Raw genomic sequence first — 22039 nt, 5'->3', positions numbered from 1 at the left:
TCTGAAGAACTGGGCTAAGCATTACTCCCTCTATGAACTCATTCACAGCACCTAGGCTATTCGGCTGTACTTACTTATTGACATGTGTGTCTTCGGCTCCTTGAAGACATGGACCCTGTCTTGCTATAACATCTAATGACTCAATAAATATTAGCTCAAAGAATGTATTTTGCAGGCTAAGACTGCAGAGAAAAACGGTTTCTCAAATTTATACTGAAGTAGCAGAGCTGCAGCCAGAACCAGAATCTGTTGAGTCTGTCCACCAGAAAAAAGTACCTCATAAAAGGCAAACTGACATTCATTATCTGCCTAATCCTGCCATTGGAAGTGTTTATATCATGGGACACAAAGATTATATTAATTTACCCCTGTCTCATCTGTGTATATTTTTTTCAAGTGCTAGACCTTTCCATATGTTATTTACTCAGGACTTATTTACTCAGAACTTAAATAACTAACAAGTATCAAGGCCAATGAATCAACAACTGTTCAAAATCTATGAATTAATTGGTAAAACCAAGAAGACCTCAAACTGCAATGATATGTAATTATGAATAGTTGATTCAAATTAATGTAAATAGTATTTTTTCATTAACTCATTAACTAAACTCTGGCTAGTGCCACAAGTTTAAAAAAGCTTATGATAGAAAAAAAATTAATAATAAGGTAAGAAGTAAAGCGCTCTACTAAACTAACAGAGAGGGGCCAGACTCTCCAAGATAGGCACAGTGGACTTCCTGGTAAGGAAAGATGGTGGTGTGGTCCCTGGCAGTGTGGGCAGGGCTCCATGGCCTCTGCAGGCTCTGCTTCCCACTTAATTCTGTGGCTGACAGTAAACACAAGGCTCTATCTTAATGTCCCCTACTACCCATCTGAGGCCAGTCTGAAAGACATTAAAAAAAAAAGAAAAAGACTTCAAAAATAAATGTCAACAAAAATACTGAACGAGAAGCACAGTGAATGACATGAAAATAAACAATCTCCTTTAAAGGATGAGACAGACTCATTCTTCAGCTGTGGTCAAACAAAGCGAGGAATCTTTCCTAGCTCCTCTCCTACTTCTTCACAACAAAGTGATCTTTCTGTCCCGTCTGCAGGAATACACTCCTAGCTACGAAGACTCCTTCAAGGCCAGGCTCGGGATCGAGAAGAAGAGATAATAGAGTGTCTCCTTTCTCATCTATGGAAGATCCTCTTTCTCAGTTTCAGTATCCTACACAGGGACTCACTTCTTTGCCCATGACCTTGTTGTCAGGAAAAACTGAGACTGCCATCAGCAAAAAGACTGCTAGGTGTTGTATCAGTGAAATGCTGGCACTGTCCTAGGGCCCCACAGGGTTACCTCATTATGTGGGGGTCTATGCCTTTCCCTGTCTTTGACCAGATTATTTTACAACTCTGTAAGTTATAGAAAACTGATAGTAATCAAATGATTCTCACCCATTAAAGTTGCAAACGAATGTCATCCTGTTGAGATGCAACTAATGCTTCTCCTTGTCCCCCAGAAAACATTTCAAATATTACATTTTATTGCCCTGTGGCTATTGCCCAGTTTTTCCCCTATGAGGTAAGTTCATTTCAGCCTTCAGGGATTGTCTGTTTCTGTCTTTTCTTTGGTTCCTCAGAACTAGTTGCAAAATCTTTCATGAGTTACATAAATCCTGGATTTATGTTCATTTATGTTCATGACACACTTATGTGAGAGTCATGATCGCAATTTTGAAAATCATCCTTTAACATGGCTCCATCCAAGGATATAGCTTATTTGCTTCAACAGGGAAATCAGTACTTCTGTGGAACAAAATAACCCTTGCTTTCTTACAGGAGATGACACAGTAACAGAAAAGCCATTTCATTTAAAAGAACAAACACGAAATGGAGAGAATGGGTAGATAATTATACTAGGAAAGAAAGCAAAGAATAATTGTTAAAATTGGGCATGAAATTGAGCTCTACATCTCCTGGCAGCAAAGGTAAAAAAAAAAAAAAAAGGCAAATAATGTAAGAAATGCAAATATCACAATCAGTTTACCAGTTCATCAGAAGAGATCAAGTTTTTCCTAGCACATCCCTGGTTATAAAAGAAATATATAATATGCTTCTATTATAAAAGTCATTCAGTGCTAAAAGAGTGGTTTTACAAGAGATAAAAAGTCATTCTTCCTATGGCTGTTTTTAAAATAAACATCTCAAAATACATCTCAAAATATAGTAGGAGTCAAATATTCTTGAGGGAGAATTCTCTTCCTTTCTTGAGGAGAAAAAAGAGTTTCATTTGCAATTAATATAATGGAAAACATCTTGTGCCATAGTTTCACATTTATTTGAAAGAAAAGTTTCAAATCTGATGTGCCGATGTATGGTAGAAGATAGTGAGTTGAGGGGAGGACTCAGGAAAAAAAACAACAACAACATGACTGAACCATCTCCAGAGAACAACAGCAGCCCTCCCTGAAGCATTCCTGCCCCCAAAGCTTGTGTAGCTTCCTGATCCTGTTCTATGTGAGGCAGTAGCCAAAATTTCTACATAAAATACATAAGAAAATTTTATTAATCATGTAAGCTGTGTAAGCTATGGTTAAAACCAATAGTTGATTTATTTTTTTATTTGATATTTGTACCCTGCTGAGTTCTAAATGGGCTTAAGTGGTTTATAGATTAATGCACAGGGCCAAATAAATACAGATTCAGGGGAAAATATCTGTTTTAAAGGGAACAAATGGAGCAAAAGCTTTCAGGCATCGGAGCTGAGCACATCACAACACTTAGAGAATAAATCAGGCTCTGGGCTTTATGGTAACTAGGGAGAAAATGAGAGCATACTGGGTAATATGCTTTCTGTTCTCTAATAACACACACATATGGATGTAAACATTTTTGTGTAATTAAACCTGAATAGGATTTTCAGCAATTACACATCTTGGTTAAACCTGTATTCTCATGTTTTGTATAGTAAACCTTTAGTAAATACTGTTGAATTAATGAATGAGTGAGTGAGTGAATCCAGATATGAGTAGTGGTTTTCCTCCTCCAAAGAATTTCTGGAGTAGGGTCTCACCCATGGTAAGGAGCACCTGGTCAGGTGTGAGTCAGAGATCTAGGTGAGGGCAACAAGTTGTACGGGAATGCGGAATATATGCAATTATTGAGCATCATGAATGTTATTTAAAGAGATTTCACAGGGAGGCTTCTTTTCTATCCCAGAAGCTCTTAGTCCAACATTCCTCTGCACTACAAAGCTATCTAAAACACAATTCATATATATATTACATATTTATATTCATCCATTTATTTAACAAATATTTATTGAGTATGTCTTCTGTCAGAAGCATGAGGAGGACACCACAGTAAACAAGATGAGGCTGGTATCTGACCCCACAGATCTAGAGTCCAGCAAAGAGATGGATAAATAGACAGCCACAATGCAGAGAAATATGGACAAAGACAGAAGAATTATAAGGTCCAAAGAAGTAGGGGGTCACCATAACCAAATGTGAGGAAAGTGGATATCATCTAACCTGTGGCTTAAAGGAGAAGGATGCCTCGGCCAGACAGCATTTGGTGTTGCTATTGCTTGGTGGGGTGGGCAGGGGCGGGGGACAGACACTGGAGAGAAGCAAAGTGCTCTAAGCAATAGAAAAAATAAGAATAAGAATAAACAAATAAATAAGAATAAGAATAAACAAAGACCTAAAAGTTCTAGCTTTAAAACAACTAAATTGCACTATAACTCCTCAGGTGAAACTCTTAATCTTTGGAGACAGGCTTTTTCTCTGACTTGTGCCTAACTCCCATCTAGGGTTTCTTGAGGGCTGGCTGCCAAGGCCTACCTTGTTTGACCCTCTCCCCTGACTGTGACTGTGCACGTGGATACCACAGAGCAGGACTCTCCAGGCTCTACTTCTTCTGCCCAAGGATATTCAAGTGGAAGGTGTATTCCATAACCTGCACGCTTCCGCTGCAGTACATCATTCCTGTGCTCTCTGAATTTCCTTTCATCTCACATCAAAATGCAAATCTTTTCATTAAAACTCAGAATTAAAGTTACCAACATCATAGGAAAAATGGTTTGTCAAAATGTTACGTTTCTTTACTTATAAATCGTGACAGAATCTTGTTACTATTTTTGAAATCTTCTATCGTCTAGGTAGTGAACAACAACTAATAGGATAAAATTCCATTTAAGTTCGATTTTTAGTTATTTCATTTTCACTTTTAGTAGCAAAACAAACATTCCTGTTTTAAGAAAAAGTACACTAATTAGAAATATGAATTTCTCGCTATGTCAATTCTTTAAAAAATAGAATGAAGGTTTCTGGAAAAATGGAATAGAAATTTCTTATCACTCTCAATTTTGGGGACAATTGTTTTTGCCCTTGGAAAATTTGTTCAATTTACTGTAATTATCTGCATGACATATGGCCTTTTTAGTAAAAGTGAACAAGAGGAACAGGCAAAGGATGACGAGAGAATGAAAGAAATTCCTAACAGTCAACTCTAGATTTGGAAAAGGCAGCCCAGTTATTATGTTGCAGTGTATTAAATTACGGGCTAACGCAAGAGCAGGTTTTACCTATTCGACCAACTTCCAGGAGGAAGTGACTATAAAGAACATGGCTTATTGTGTTAATGATTATGGAATTTTGAGTAAAAGTAAGGAAAGAGTTGACTGATATACTAAACATCCTTTTCATTCATTCATTCATTCATTCATTCAATATTTCTTGAGTACATATCTATCAGGTAGTTTACATTAATCTACTTTCTATATCCTGGCACAGAGCTGGCACTCAAATATTTACTGAAGCAAAAAATAAATGGAGAGAAGGAAGAGAAGAACTTGTACTGGACTCTGAAAGGCAGAAATACTTTGTCCAGGGAGAAAGGGGGAAGAGTGAAAGAAATAGTGGCAAACACATGCAGATGACAAACAACAAAATATAATTGGTATATAACAGAGGGATTACATGGGATGCTGGGAAATAAAACTAGATAGCAATACAGATTATAGTGAATCTTAAAAGCAACATTAAAAATTCAGACTCAGAGCACCTGGGTGGCTCAGTTAGTTAAGCATCTGATTCTTGATTTTGGCTCAGGTTATGATCTTGGGGTCCTGGGATGGCGTCCCACCTCTGGCTCCCTACTCAACAGGGAGTCTACTTGGGATTCTCTCCTCCTTCTGCCCCTTCTGCTTATTCTCTCTCAAATAAATTAATTTTTTAAAAGTCTCTTATTGAAATACAAATCAAAACCACAATGAAATACCACCTCACACCAGTCAGAATGGCTAAAATTAACAAGTCAGGAAATGACAGATGCTGGCAAGGATGTGGAGAAACGGGAACCCTCCTACACCTTTGGTGAGAATGCAAGCTGGTGCAACCACTCTGGAAAACAGCATGGAGGTTCCTCAAAAAGTTGAAAATAGAGCTACCCTTTGACCCAGCAATCGCACTACTGGGTATGTATCTTAAAGATACAAACGTAGTAATCCAATGGGGCATGTGCACCCGAATGTTTATAGCAGCAATGTCCACAACAGCCAAACTATGGAAAGAACATAGATGTCCATCAACACATGAATGGATAAAGAAGAAGTGGTATATATATACAGTGGAATACTATGCAGCCATCAAAAGAAATGAAATCTTGCCATTTGCGATGATGTGGATGGAACTAGAGGGCATGATGCTAAATGAAATAAGTCAATCATATCATATGATCTCCCTGATATGAAGAATTTGAGAGGCAACATGGGGGGTTTAAGGGGTAAGGAAAGGAAAAATTAAACAAGATGGGATCGGGAGGGAGACAAACCATAGGAGACTCTTAATTTCACAAAACAAACTGAGGGTTGCTGGGGGAAGGGGGTTAGAGAGAGGATGGTTGGCTTATGGACATTGGTGAGGGTATGTGGTATGGTGAGTGCTGTGAAGCGTGTAAACCTAACAATTCATAGACCTGTACCCCTGGGTCTAATAATACATTATATGTTAATAAAAATAATTTAAAAAAATTTTAAAAGTCTCTTATTAAAGACACATAATTTCTTTATCTAGAATTCTGCATATTAAAAATTATTTTTCCTCTGTATCACACAAAAATACTTACACAGTTGTTGCCATGCAAATATAATTGTTCCTGTTTTATTTTCTAACCTGATTACTGGCATCTACATGATTCATTCTTGCACATTTATTTTTACTGATCTTATTGAACTCATTATTTTTAATAGGTTTAAAGTTGATTTTCTGGTTTATAACACTGATAATCATATTGAGTTGATATGAATATCTTTGTCAGTATTTCTACCTTTTAAAGATATTTATGTATCATTTTATTTTCTTCTATTACTAATTGGCTATGCCTTTTAGAACATGTTGATTATCCTAGTAAAGATGGTAATTCTCATCTTGTTCCTACCTTAAATGAAGCTACTGATAGATTTCAGGTCAAGGACTAACAAAATTAGATTTGTATTGTGGAAAGCTCTCCCCAGAAGCAGCGCTGAGAATGAGTAGAATCATGAAGAGGGTTTAGAGACCAGTTAGGAGACTACTGCAGCAACCATGGCAGAGATGCTAATAAATGTTTATCTAAGGCAGAGGAACTAGAAGGCAATGGTCCAGACTTCAGAGATACTGGTGAGGAGACATTTATAAACTTGATGCCCATTTGAATTTAGGAGACAAGTAAACTAGGATGACTCCTCAGGTCTGGTCCATCATACAATCAATTGAGCAGTTAGGAATACAGGAGGAAAAATAAGACATCTACTGCAACCACACAGTAAATGCAACTGGATAAATGGGACAAGGATTACTAGCATATAATTAAATGAACTGGATATTAAAGGATGTCTACTTCTGTATGGATGGTAAGGAAGAAACTTGGAGATGAAGACATTGTTAAAGTGGTAAAGAAGATGAGGTTAGTATAGTTAACATTAAAGCAATAAAATGAGAAGACTTTTCCAGAACAAATCTGAATTCTATAGTTAAAGAAGAAGGAAGTCTGGGAAAAGGTTAATTTGGTTTTCAGGAGTTTTCTGGTGACTTTCTGGTCTTCACTTCAACTGAATGATGAAAGGGAGACAGATACAAGGGTGTAAAAAGAGAATGTTGATTCTGAGAGAGTAAAAACAAGAGGTAAACCTACTAATTCTTAGTGTCTAATAGTGGAAGAAAAGCCAAGTTTGCTGGTAGGGAGATATGACAATGAGGTCAAGTGAGTTTTGAAAATAGAGAACAGAACTTGCTGAACATCTAAAGCACAGTGTACATATGAGGAAGCAAAGACCTAGATGAGGAAGCCAGTGAGAAAATCAGGAACCCACTGGAAAAGGGAGAAACACAGATAGAACATAAATATTGTAAGGTGACAGAGATGGAAGAAAATATTCATTTTTATCTATTTTCACAATGAAGTAGCGAATGAGGTTACATGTCCAGAGTGTTAATGATATTGTGGGAGGATGAGAAAAGTTGGTATGAAGAATGGGCTAGAAAATCAAAATGAATTCAAACATAAGTTGAGTAGGACCAAGAGCCCAGATGAAATTTTTGTGAAAAATTAATTTGTAGTGTGCCAGCTCAGCACTTTTGCTTGGTTTCTAAGAAGTAATGACAATAAGAAAGTGGGTGATTCAGGATTGGTAGCTGAGGCAGCAAAGACTAAGAAGTCAGTAATTCTGGAAGCTCTCACTGCAAGAGTTATCCATGAAGCACAGCAGGCAATAGGTTAATACATCTGCCTTAGGGACGCACCAAGGTCCTACCAATCTGGGCGTAGCTGGGGAAAAACAGGCCCTTGTTATATAATTTTCAGCTAAAAATCACACAATTCTAAAAGCATTGACAAGGAAACAACAGAGACCAATGTCTGAGGACACTGGATGCTTCTGGCACATGTTCTTTTCAGCTCTAAAGCTAGTCCGTGACAGATGCAGAAAATACCACCTCATGTAAAAGGTGAAAAGGATTTAGTTATCTTAACTAATAATAATGCTGTCTTCTTTTAAAATTGAATTTTCCAATTTCATACTACAAAATATTTTTCTCCACTGTCAACCCATAAAGCTGGTATCTAAGACTGTGGGAACAGAGATTTGAATCAAAACATGAGCTGAATTTTTAAATGATGCCTAATTTTTAAAAATTTCCTTTTGGGGCACCTGGGTGGCTCAGTGGGTTAAGCCTCTGCCTTTGGCTCAGGTCATGATCCCAGGGTCCTGGGATGGAGTCCCGAACGAGGCTCCTTGCTCAGCAGGGAGCCTGCTTCTCCCCACCACCCAACCTGCCTCTCTGCCTACTTGTGATCTCTCTCTCTGTCAAATAAATAAATAAAGTCTTTAAAAAAGAATTTTCTTTTTAAATTTATTTTTTTAATTGAGATTAACTAACATATAACATTACATTAGTTTTAGGTGTGTAGCATAATGTTTCAATCACATATATATTGTCAACATTTTTTTCTACTAAAATGTCAACAAAGTCAAAGATACTTTTAAAAACACATCTGTGGAACTGGTTTAAATCAAAGCCAAATCTAAGCATCTTCAATTGAAACAAAATGAAAATACACAAAATTTTTTTTGCCCTATTTAAAAAAAATTTTTATAGTGCATATGTGTTCCTATCATGGATAGTCTAGGATATTCACACATTAAAGATTATATTTACCAAGAATTTTAGGAGTCCCAGAAGATAGATTTACATATGTAATACAACCACAACTATGAAAAATATGCATATATATGGGAAACTACTGAAAGAATAGTTACTTTTAGGAAGGTTAGGGGGCAAGATGTGGAAAGATGCATGAGAGAGCTTTCTGGGATTTGGTAGGTAGGGTTCTATACCTTAACCTGAACGGTGGTTACTCAGGTGTGGTCATTTCTTGATAACTTATTTAGCTGCTCACTTTAAAAATGTGTATTTTCCAACAAGGATGTTACACTTCAAATAAAATTTTTTTTTAAAAAAAAGGACTGAAAAGAAACATATTACTGTGGTATAACAGAGATTCTTTCTGAAGTGGCAGGACCATGGGTAATCTTTTCTCTTTCTTCTGAATGTAATTTCCCAATTTCATCATGAGAAAAAAGAGCAACTTTATTAAACACACAGAGATTCTATTTCAGAATGAACTACTAGACTACTTTAAAAGAGTTTAAAAGAGAAATAACTGTATCCCAAAAGACATGTGTAACAATATGTAAACCTATATCCAGGTTATAAATACTAAATTAAATATCAGTGAGCATTCAAAGGAGTAGAGTAGAGTTGATACCGCAGAACACAAAGTCAGGAATTCTAAAAATATATTTTACAGAAAATCCCAATTATACAAATGGGTATATTACAGGTCCAGAATCATACGCCTAAAAACAGGAAAATGGTATCTGATTTAGAAATAATAAGAACAAGAGAGAAAAGAGAAAATGCCAGGGCTGTACAAATCATGATCAGAGGGAAGAAAAATCAAAGAAATATTTTCTGAACTGAAAGGTAACTTCAGCCTGGTTAACAAGAGAGGGGATAGAGCATTTCTCAGCAATTATCCTCAAAGAATAACCCTAGATACTTATTTGTCAAGTTTTAAACCTTTAAAGACAAGATCTTACATCTGTCAAGAAGAAAGGAGGCATAAGAATGCTTTTGGATCTCATTTTTCAGATCTCTAAGAAAGAAGCTAAAAAGAAAAAAGGAATTATAAATATAAGAACTCAGATAAATCTCTTTTAAGATAGAGGATATATTAAGACACAAAGACCTAAAGTAACACCAGCAAAGTCCAACAGCTGTTAAGATCACAAGAGACAACAAGTTTTTGAAAACAGATGGAAAGGTACTTTCTCAAAGGTGAGAGGAAGATACTTTCTAAGAGAATAAAATATGGACAAAGGGTGAAATCAAAATGTAATCAGCAAACTTAACCACATATTGTGAAACTAAAGGATAAATATGTCAAAAATAACTTAAACTACCGACTACACCAACAAAAGGTTAATGTGATAAATTTTAAATGGTTACAAATTCTTTGCAGCTACTCCCATCAAAAAGTGGAGTCTATTTTTCTTACTCTTTGAATCTGAGTTGGCCTCATGACTTACTTTGCAACAGATGGACTGCTGCGTGAATTTCTAAGTCTAGTACTGGAGATCCAGGGCAGCTTTTACTCTTGCCCTATTGGAAACCTATAGCCGCTAAGTAAAGGAGCCTGGGCCCACCTGGAGACACATGACTCAAGACGACAACCAGCAATGCACCCTGGACACGTGAGTGAGGCCTTCTTAGACCACTCAGCTCTAGTTAAGTCACTAGATGACCGGCGTCACATGAAAGACCCCAGGGGAGACCAACAGAACTGCTTGGCTGAGCCCAGCACAAATTGCTAACTCACAGAATGGAAGGCAAAGAAAACTGATGTTTAAGCCATTAAGTTGTAGAAGAGTTTGTTCAGAATAGATAACAGAGATTAAGTAAGTGAGAGAAAAATAGGGACATGCATCAAAAACTTGATCTCTTGTATCTCCCTTCAAAAGAGTTTAATGCTACTTGGCAAAAACATAAATACTACAAACAATACAAATGTTTGTGTTAAAATATGTTCATCATTGTAGATATGCAAAGAGAGTGGTTGAGGTCATCATCCTTGTTTAATAAAAAAAGGGGGTGTCTGGGGGTTCAGTTGGTTAAGTGTCTGCCTTGAGCTCAGGTCATCATCATCCCAGGTTCCTGGGATCAAGCCCCACACTAGGGTCCCTGCTTAGTGGGGGGGTTCTGCTTCTCCCTTGCCGTCTGCCCCTCCTCCTTACTTGTGCTCTCTCACTCTCTCTTTCAAATAAATAAAAAACTTTAAAAAAAGGAAAAAAGAAGAAGAAATTTTTAAAGATAAATTTATAGGGAGAAGAACAGACAAAATTGCAACTGAAAATATTATGTGGAAAGTAACAAGAACCTAGATCTTAGGAGTTAGAAAAGCCTCTTCTTTGAGGGTGCCTGGGTGGCTCAGTTGGTTGAGTAGCTGCCTTCAGTTCAGGTCATAATCCCAGGGTCTTGCGACCAAGTCCTGCATCTGGCTCCTTATTCAGCAGGGAGCCTGCTTCTCCCACTGCCTGCTCTGCCTGCCACCCCCACAGCTTCTGATCACTTGCAGGCACACTCTTTCTCTCTGACAAATGAAATCTTTAAGAGAAAAAGAAAAAAAGAAAGAAAAGCCTTTTCTTTGAATCCCAAATCCAACAGGTTATAAAATCTGGATATTTTAGTCCAGATTTTTTTAAGTGAGTTTTTTTTTAAAGTCTTTCACATATCTACCACATTTACTCTGTCTTCTAATTTGGAGGTTCAGACCATTTACATTTTTCCTTTCTTTTCCCTTTCATTTCTTTTTTCTTTTCTTTCTCTTCTCTCTCCTTCATCAAGCTCTACACCCAACATGGGGCTTGAATTCACGACCCTAATACCCAGTCACATGCTCTACCGACTGAGCTATCCAGGCACTCCTAGACCATTTATATTTAATATAATTGTTGAAATAGTTTTATTTAAAGGCTTCCCACATATAAGATCATGTCCTGGCAAAGAGAGATTAACTTTACTTCTTCTTTTCCAATTTAGGTGCTTTTCATTTCTTTTGAATGACTGCTCTAAAACTTCCAATATTATGTTTAATAGAAATGGTGGAAGCAAGCACCATGTCTTATTCATGATCTTAGAGGAAAAGCTTTCAGTTTTTCACCACTGATGATGATGTTGGCTATAGGTTTTTCTAGATGGGTTTTATTATGTTGAGGTAGTTATTTTTTATAATTATCTTCATGATTGACTTAATAGTTATAGCTCTCTTTCTAAAACTTCTTAAATGTTAACATAGAGTTTACAAAAAACACCTTGAATTTATCACAAACTACCTTCAAATACTGTATCACTTCACATGTAGTAGTAACTTCATAATAGTGTACTTCCAATTTTCCCCTCATTTTATTATTGCTCTCAAAATGTATTTTCATAGATTTTGCTTTTGTATATACTATGATATACTATGTATATAGTTTTTGTATATATGCTTTTGTATATACTATGATATACATTTTATTATTGTCATACATTTTGCTTTTGTATATACTATGATATAACTCCACAATATACTGTAAGCAATAGTATACATTGCATACAATATACATACATACATGTATTAGTATTGTATGCAATAGTATTGAATGCATGTATGTATATTGTATATATGTATACATATATATGTATAATACATACATACATGTATATGCATACAATACACATACATGTATTAGTATTGTATGCAATAGCGTTGTATGCATGTATGTACATTGTATGCATATACATGTCTGCATACAATGTACATACATACATGCATACAATACTATTGCATACAATACTATTTTTGCTTTAGGCAAAAATTTTCAGAATGAAAAAATTAAGTTAAAAAGTGTCTTGTATATTTACTTCATTTTTGCTATTTCCAATTATTTTATTATTTTTTTCTTTCCTTCCTCCCTTCCCTTCCTTTTTCTTTCTTCTTTCCTTCCTTTCATCTTACCTTCTTCCCTTCCTCCCTCTGTCTGCCTCTTTCTTTTCATTTTGGTCTGCGTGTATTTCTTCTGACATTTCTTGTAGCACAGATATGCTCTCAGCTTTTACTTGTCTGAAGTTTACTTATTTCCTCTTTTTAAAATGATTTTATTTATGTATTTGTGAGAAAGAGAGCAAAGCATGTGAGAGAGAGCATAAGCAATGGGAAGTGCAGAGGAAGAGGGAGAAGCAGACTCCCCACTGAGCAGGGAGCCTGACAGGGGGCTGGATCCCAGGACCCTGGGATCATGACCTGAGCCAAGAGCAAACGCTTTAGCAACTGAGCCATGAAGAAGCCCCCTTTATTTCCTCTTTATATTCAAAAAGTTCCACTTTATATTCTTCATTTAGTACTTTAAAAAGACATTCCTCTGTTCTATGGCCTGCATAGTTTCTGATAAGAAATCTTCTATAATTTTTATCTAGATGCTTCTGGGTGGTGTTTCTTTTTTCTATCTGTCTTCAACATTTTCTTTTTAATCTTTGGTTTCCAGTCTGAATATGGGTCTTGATGTGTCAGTTTTTTGTTTAAATCCTGTTTATTAGGCTTCTCTAGGATTCTCAAACCTGTGATTTGACATTCATTATTTTTGGAAAATTCTCTTTTAAATATTTCATCTTCCCTATTTACACTCTCTTCTTCAGGACTCCAAGTACATATATGTTAAGAACACCTGATACTATTCCACAGATGCTACATGCTCTGTTCTCCTGTATTTCCCTCATTCTTGTTTTCTCCTATTTGTTCAGCTTGAGTAGTTTCTAGTGACCTATCTCTAACTTCACTGATGAGTCAGTCCTCTGATGGGCATATTGAAGGACTGCATCTCTGACACTATACTTTTAAAAAATTACTATTTTCCTTTGACTCTTTCTTATATTTTTATCTCCCAGATGAAATCCCTCATGTATTCACACATGTCCACCTTTTCTACTTGATCCCATGTGTATGGCAGCTGTGTCTTCTGCCTGTGCTCTGCCAGACGCTGAAAAAAATTAAAAAAAAAAAAAACACGGAGCTGGCATCCCATCTCTCTTTGGAAAGGGGCCTCTGTCCCCCTTGGATCGGGGGCTCCATGTTTGCCCTACTATCTCAGCTTTCTAATGGGTTTGCAGAAAGTCTGATTTTGTAGTTTATCTGACTTTCTCTTATTTTTATAGTGGGAATAATGCTTTTTCACCTTCTTACATTTTAGGGAAATTAGAATGTCCATTCCTTTATGTAAAAAACATCTTCACTGAGATGTAATTTAAATACCATAAAATTCACCCATTTTAAGTGTAAAATTCAGTGATTTTTAAGAATCTTCACAGGGTTGTTCAGCTACCCCCATAATCCAGTTTTAGAACATTTCTATCACTCCCAAAAGATCAATCTGCAAATAATCCCCATCCTCATCCCCTACTCCAGATAACCACTAATCTCCTTTCTATCTCTATAAACTTGCCTTTTTCTGGATACTTTATATAAATGAAATTATACATTACACAGTCTTTGCATCTAGTGTCTTTCATTAGCATAATGCACTGGACATTCATCCATGTTGTAGCATGTATCAAACTGTTCCTTTTTATTCTGAACAGTATTCCATTGTATTGCTACACCACATTTTGTTATCTATTCAGCAGTTGATTGACATTTGGATTGCTTTCACTTTCTGGCAATGAACATTCATGTGCAAGTCTTTGTGTCAATCTGTATTTTCACTTCTTTTGGTTAGATATCTACAAGTGTAATTGCTCAGATGTAGGGTAAATTTACTTTAACTTTTTAAGAAACTGTCAAACTGTTCCAAAGTGATTGCAATATTTTACATTTCCATCAGCAATACATGGGAATGTCTCCTTTCTTGGACCACTTTCTTCTTTGAACTTCAAAGATACTATATATACTTCAGTAGTTCTTCTTTTACCTCCCTGACCATTCCTTCTCAACCCACTTTGCTGGATTCTCTTCTTTCAGACTTCTAGAGTTTCTTCTGTGCCTCTTCCTCACTAAAATCCTCTCTAGATAATTTTAATCTGCCCCCAAATTTTAAGATCTTTTTTATGCCAAAACTCCCAAATTTGTATCTGTTACCCTAAACTCTTGCCTGAGGTGGATAGGTGTAAATATGTTTATCTAGCATCTCCACTTGAATGCTTAACAGGAGACCTCTCCAACATAACTCTTGATTGTTCCCTATCCCAAATTATCTCCTCTTCCCTATCTCAGTAAATTAAACCATTGCCCATCTGGTTTCCTAGGTCCAAATCTTAGGAGTACTCATTGATTTTTCTTTTTCTGTCATAGCCCATTTCTAACCCATCAGCAAATCCTACTCACTATCTCCAAAGCAAACCATGTGGAATTTCTAGTAATTTTATATGGTTCAATCTAATATATTATGAATCTTTCCATCTCAACATTTGTTAGATTTTAAGTCACCATTATCTTTTTAAAAAATATTTTATTTATTTATTTGAGAGAAAGAGAGCACAAGCAGAGGGACTGGCAGAGGGAGAGGGAGAAGCAGGCTCCTGGCTGAGCAGGGAGCCCAATGCGGAGCTCAAACCCAGGACCCTGAGATCATGATGTGAGCCATAGACAGATACTTAACCAACTGAGCCACCCAGGCATCCTTTAAGTCACCATTATCTTTTGCCTGGATTACTTCAAGAGACTCTAAGTTGCCCTCCCAGCTTTCAATCTTACCTGTCCTCTATTCTGCCTCAACAGACAGAATGATTTTTTTTTTTTTTTAAGTAGGCTCCATGTCCATCATGGAGCCCAATGCAGGGCTTCAACTTACAACACTGAGATCAAGACCTGTGCTGAGATCAAAAGTTGGATGCTTAAATGAGCCACCCAGGTGCCCCCAGAATGATCTTTTAAAAGCACAGATCACTGGGCAGCCACATATAAAAGAATGAAACTGGATCACTATCTTATCCCATAAATAAAAATTAACTCAGCATGGATTAAAGACCTGAATATAAGATTTGAAACAATAACACTCCAAGAAGAAAACACAGGTGGTAAGCTCCTTGACATGAATCTTGGCAGCAAGTTTTTGGATCTGACTCCAAAACCAAAGACAAGGGCAACTGCATCAAACTAAAAAGCTTCCATACAGTAAAGTAATAATCAACAAAATGAAAAGACTGAATGGGAGAAAATTTGTGCCAATCATATATGATAGGGGGCTAACATCCAAAATACATAATGAATTTATACAACTCATTAGCAAAAACACACACAATCCAATTAAAGAATAGGAAGAAGCTTTGAACAGACATTCTTCTGAAGAAGAAATACAGATGGCCAACATGAAAAATGCTCAACATTGCTAATCATCAGGGAAATGCAAATCAAAACCACAATTAGATATCACCCCACACCTGTTAGAATGGCAATCATCAAAAAGACAAGAAATAAAATAAGTGTTAGCAATTATATAGAGAAAGGGAACTCTTGTAAACTACTGGTGGGAATGTACATTGGTGTAGCTGCTATAGAAAACAGCATGGAGGCTCCTTAAAAAATTAAAAATAGGACTACCATATAATCCAGCAATTTTACTCCTTGATATGTATCCAAAGAAAATGGAAAAACTAATTTCAAAAGATATATCTACCCCTATGTTCACTGCACCATTATTTACAATAGCCACAACTAAGTGTCCATCAGTGAATGAATGGATAAAGAAAATATGGTAGGTGTATGTATATATACACATATAAATACATACATGAAATTAAGCTATAAAAAAGATGAAATCTTGCCATTTGTGATAATATGGATGGACCTTAGAGTCATTATGTTAAGAGAAATCAGAGAAAGAAATATCATATGATTTCACTCACATATGGAATCTTAAAAGATCCCAAAACCAAAAAACAAAGCAACCAAGCTCATATAGAGAACAGACTGGTGGTTATCCAGAGGCAAAGGGTAAGGAGTGGGAGAAACAGATGAAAGGGGTCAAAGGCACTAACTTCCAGTTATAAAATAAATAAGTCCTAGGAATTAAGATGGTACAGCATGGTGACTATAGTTAATAATGCTGTATTATATATTTGAAAGTTTCTATGAGAGATCTTAAAAGTCCTCATCACAAGAAAAACATTTTTTTTTATAATTTTCTGTGATGAGAGATGTTAACTAGGTTTATTGTGGTGATTATTTTACAATATATTACAATATTTTACAATATTTTACAATATACAAATGTCAAATCATTATGTAATATACCTGAAATGTCAACTATACCTCAATAAAGAAAATCCACAAATCAATGTCAATCATTCTTCTGCTTTTCAATCTCCACTGACAATTACAAAGAAAATCAAACACAGTATGGTCTACATGTCCCTCCACAATTTGGCCCCTGTCTAGTTCCTATCACTTTCCCACTCATTCAGTAGACTCCAGCCACACTGACCTTCTTTCTATCCCTTAATCATAACAAACCCTTTACCATCTCAAGGACATGACTGTTGTTTTCTCTGTGAAAAACACTCTTTCCTTAGATTTTTGGATAACTGGCTTCATTATTCAACTATCAGCTCCCATTTCCCTTTTCTTAGAGTCTTCCCCAGACCATTTAAGCAAAAGTACCCCATCATTCTCAATCAAATTGCCCCAATTCTGAATAGCATTTATTACTATATGAAATCAAATTTTCATTTATTATTTGATTTCTCCCATATATGTAAGCTCCATGACAGCAGGAACCAAGTCAGCTTTGCTCACTGGTTTATTCTTAATGCCTAGAACAATGCCTAGCCTTCAGCAGGCAGCTGACAAATATGAATGAACACATATTTCCTACAGCATCCTTTGCTCCCTTCTGTTCTAGCATTAATCACACTACACTAGAATTACCCATCCTATACAGCTGTGGTAGATACTCAATAAATGTGACCAAATAAAAGAGAGAACAATGAATGTCAAAGAGCATTAAGAGAAACAGGAAAATAGATAATTCCATAATAATACTCTCCAAGGATTAAAAATACAGTAATAAAAAGAGATGCATTAACTAAAAAAACTCTTTAATATTTCATTTGTATGACCTATAATACATAGCAAAAGTTACATAAAGCAAAGTGGACTAACTCTGAAGAATGGGGAGAAACATAAAATTTAGTTGATAATCTCAATGCTCAATTTTTAAAAATATGACAGGTACATATATTTTCTTAAATTCTAATGTTGAATAATAAACCATAAATAAAGAAGAAACCATTTCTTTCATTCTCAAGTATTAGCCATGCTCCCTCCCATCCCAGGGTCTGTGATATACTATTCCTTTTGCCTGTTTATGATATTCTTCTGTCTGTTCATGACACTTACTAGTCAGGTCTCAAATAAGCCTCACTGCCTTACGGATGTTGTATATAGGTCAAATATCTATCCTCATTATGAACCTTTGAGGAGCAACGTACTTCTCCTTCGTAGGCTTGTCTATTCGCATTATTTGTGAGATTAGTTGATAACAATGGTGGAGTAAATGTTTTATGAAGACAGGGCCCACATTTACTTTCACTCCTCACTGAATCCCCAGTACCTAATATAAGCCCAACATATGAAAACATCTGTGAAAAGAGTAAATGAATGAGAGGGAGTGGTCTTATTTTTACGGTGTTTCCTAATCCCAAGACTCTGTCCCACTATGAGTTAACTCGGTGGTGATTACTAATACAGTTGAACTGTATATTACGTCACTGAATCTGATGCTTCTCTAGAGCTCAAAGACCCCTGCTTCTCCATCCCTAATTGCTCTCAGTAGCAACTGTTTCCTTAGCACAAATGTAATTTGGTTATTAAACTGGAAGAGATGGGTGGCAGTCACCACGTTATAAATATATGACCAATACAAAATGATTAATAAATATGATTAATAAATCCTCTGAAAACAAAGTTCCTTTGAATAAGGTGGTCTATGCGTAGATGATTTAGAAAACACTTGGCACTCTGGACGAAGAACAGCTATGACCATGTACATTGAGAAGGCCACAGTCTGGGATGCATAAAGTACAAGTTAATAGAACTATATGAGAAGGAAAATATTTACTCAGGGTTCTTTGTTTGGTAGTGCCACATTTCAGTAGGTACACTGCAACATTTTTTTAACTAGGACAGCAAACAAGTACAATCATTTTATTAAAAATCATCTACAATAAATGTATTTCTCAGAAAAGGAACTAGTTCATTGAAGCACATTGTACTTACATTAAAAATAATGCTATTTCACCCATCACTATTTCAGTTTCTTCTCGGATGCCATCAAATCATTTAAAAACACTTATTCTAATGTTAATGAAAATATTCTAATGTCTAAGAAGATTATTTTATGTATTTATTTTTTGAGAATATTTTATAATGAGAATTGTCTTAAGTTCCTAAAATGAAAAAAAAAGAGAACTATCCATTTAGATTTAAGATTATAGACAGTAATGAGAAATGGGATTTGCTTTTGGTCCAAGTTCTAAAATTCATCATAAAAACACAATTTCTCAGTCATACTCTAGAATTTCCACACATTACTTTGTTTCATGATTATGTTGGTATTTTCACATAGTCTGTGTTATAAAGTGTCTAATCACTCAACATACTGTGGTGTTTCTGACCTGAGTTTATAATTTCCAAAACTGAAACAGCATTAAAAAAAAAACCCTGAAGAATATTTAAAGTCCAAAATACTGACTGTCAAATCCTCAAGAGAACAAAAAGGAGAAAATATGAAGTTTATTAATTTTTTTAAGATTTATTTAATTTTAGAGAAAGAACAATTACGAGCATGAATGGGGAGAGGAGCAGAGGTAGAAATGCAGATTCCCAAAGAGTGCAGAACCTCACACTTGGGCTTGATCCAATGACCCTGAGATCATGACCTGAGGCAAAATCAAGTCCATGCTTAACTGACTGAGCCACCCAGGTGCCCCTTAAATGTAATTAAAACAGTAGCCATTCTACTCTACCTAATTCCCCACTGGAAGCCCCCCTCTCTCTTTTTCTTTTTCTTTTTCTTTTTTTAAGATTTTTAAAGATTTTTAAGATTTTTAAGATTGTACAAGGACATTTATTTGACAGGCAGAGATCACAAGTAGGCAGAGAGGCAGGCAGAGAAAGAGGAGGAGGCAGGCTCCCTGCTGAGCAGAGAGCCCAATGTGGGGCTCCATCCCAGGACCCTGGGATCATGACTTGAGCCAAAGGCAGAGGCTTTAACCCACTGAGCCAGCCACCCAGGTGCCCCTGGAAGCCTCTCTATTGATATGGGGTGTGGAGAGGATGGTATAGTCCTGAGAGGAAAGTGACCTACCCATCATCTCAACAGCTCAGTGAGACAGCTGTATCTAGAACCACACTCCTGACTCTCACCAACCTCTGAGGACAAGCCATCCCCATTCCATTCTTCTCCTGTTACCCTTTCCACCGGGAGAGGTCTGCTCAAATGCCCAAGTTTATGTAACAAAAGAGATCAAGTTAATTAAGTAAATGTACTTTGTTCTGCCCTAAAGGCAAAAGTGTGCTACTGACTGCAGCACACTCCAGACACAGAGCTAGTTGCAAAACTATGTGGTAAGAAAAACATCAGCATCCATTACCTGAGTAGGACTCTGAAGACTTAAATCTAAACCACAAGTAAACTCTGTATGATGTTCCACTGTTTCAAGAAGAGGGTCAGGCTTTGAAAAGTTCCAGAATCTGTAAATATAAACAGAAAGAAATCATTTAAGTGCTAAACTACCCAAAAACATATCTAAGAAAAAACAGTTATTTACCATAGCAGGGTCTTTATCAAGGCAGCTTCAACCAATTCATAAATACAGAACCCCAGTATTGATCTACAGAAAAATATCTAATGAAGAAAAAAATGTACTTCATTCTATCATATATAAAAAAAGAAATTATTACTCAATTAAAAGATTATTCCCATTAGGATACCTTGTAGGATAGAAGCTTAACAAGTTTTAGTTAAAAAAATTTTTTTATATTGCACAAGGACATTTAAGATGAGAGATACTATGCTTTTGTAGCAATTTCTTAAAGTATTCATGACTGTAAAATAAGGATATTGGATTACAAGAACTCTAACATTTTGTGATTTTTAAATACTTCATTTCTCAAGAACTGATATGAAAAGATCTTAGGTCTAATTTACATTTCAACAGGAATTCAGATCCTTAAAAAAGAATCTGTCCTCTTAAGAAAATCTTGGTAATTCTGAAAAATCTTTTCTTTCTTTCTTTTTTTTTTTTTTTTTTTTTTGAGGCACAGCCTTTCTTATAGATTCCACATCAATGTAATTTCTGGAGTCAAGAAACTGAAATGTGTTTTCCTGGGCCAATATTAAGTATTCTATTTATCCTCTATAGACTGGGAGTGGTACTATTTACCATAATATGTCTCTGATTTCTATACAGATAGGAACTTGGCCCTATTTTCAATATACAAAATAGTACTTTATTTATAAAGCTTTATTTGCTCATCATCTTTCTTATTTGATTCTAAACGCTCCATAAAAATAGCACATTCAGGATCATAGTGTCATACTCCAACTCAGCCTCCCTAATGATCTGCAACATGGAACACACTGAAGGTTTAGCAGATCTCTTTGAAAGAAAGTAAATACACAGAACCAACAGTCACAGTTTGTTTAACCTGGTAGTATTATTTCCCTAATAAATACAGGGTTGGTCTTATTAAGTTTGAAAAGGATTGTTGCTATGGATAAACCACTGTGTGGGTACCAGAGAGACAATGAATAAATAGCTCATTTATCGGAAACTGAAATCTACAAAATATTTAAGGAGAGTGATTTTACTTTTGAAAATTTACTGTTCAAACAAATGAGGGAACAGGCTACAGTCCTCAGAAATCATAATAGTGGCCTCCACTGTCTTTGCATATTTGTTCCTTTGGTTCTAGAGACAAATATTGTACTCAAATCTAATTTTTGAGATTTTGATAATGTTTATATAAGCAAAAGTAAGTAAGTCATCATATAATTTCATTTCTAGAACATGGCTACCCACTGATTTGCATTATTCGAAACAGTAATCAAATTATTTTGTACATACCCACTATGTTCCAAAAAATATTCAAAATGGTTTTTTTTTTTAACAATGAGTATTTAATATGGTCAAAAGACGAATAAAGGAAAAGGATAGAAAAGTACATTTGAACCTGCAATGAGATTGATAAACAAAAATAAAGAACATCCTCAACATCTCTGAAGGAAACACAGAAATGTTACTCATGAGTCAATGGTATCACCCAAAGGACAGGGTACTAGAAGCATTCTACAGGAAGGTCAATTTAATCAAGGTATTCAACTTTCTGACTGCATTTGGGATTTAGATTTTTGTTTCAATAGAACGGATGAGCATTAGTCTTCAGACCAACCATAAAAATTGGCTGGTGAATTTCAGCA

At 35.8% G+C, this 22039-nt stretch overlaps 1 protein-coding gene across 1 annotated transcript in view; it reads right to left on the bottom strand.

The window, feature by feature from the left end:
- Window positions 1-22039, bottom strand: part of PEX7 (peroxisomal biogenesis factor 7) — an 88931-nt gene that overhangs the window by 3569 nt on the left and 63323 nt on the right. Inside the window, exon 9 of the mRNA XM_059399177.1 lies at window positions 20211-20310. Coding sequence (XP_059255160.1) covers window positions 20211-20310 — 100 coding nt within the window. The remainder of the gene's footprint in view (window positions 1-20210; window positions 20311-22039) is intronic.

Source organism: Mustela nigripes, chromosome 5 (assembly GCF_022355385.1).
Source record: "Mustela nigripes isolate SB6536 chromosome 5, MUSNIG.SB6536, whole genome shotgun sequence".
Classification (NCBI taxonomy): Eukaryota; Metazoa; Chordata; class Mammalia; order Carnivora; family Mustelidae; genus Mustela; species Mustela nigripes.
The sequence above is the reverse complement of the archived record's forward strand: the minus strand, read 5'-3'. Positions and strand labels throughout refer to the sequence as shown.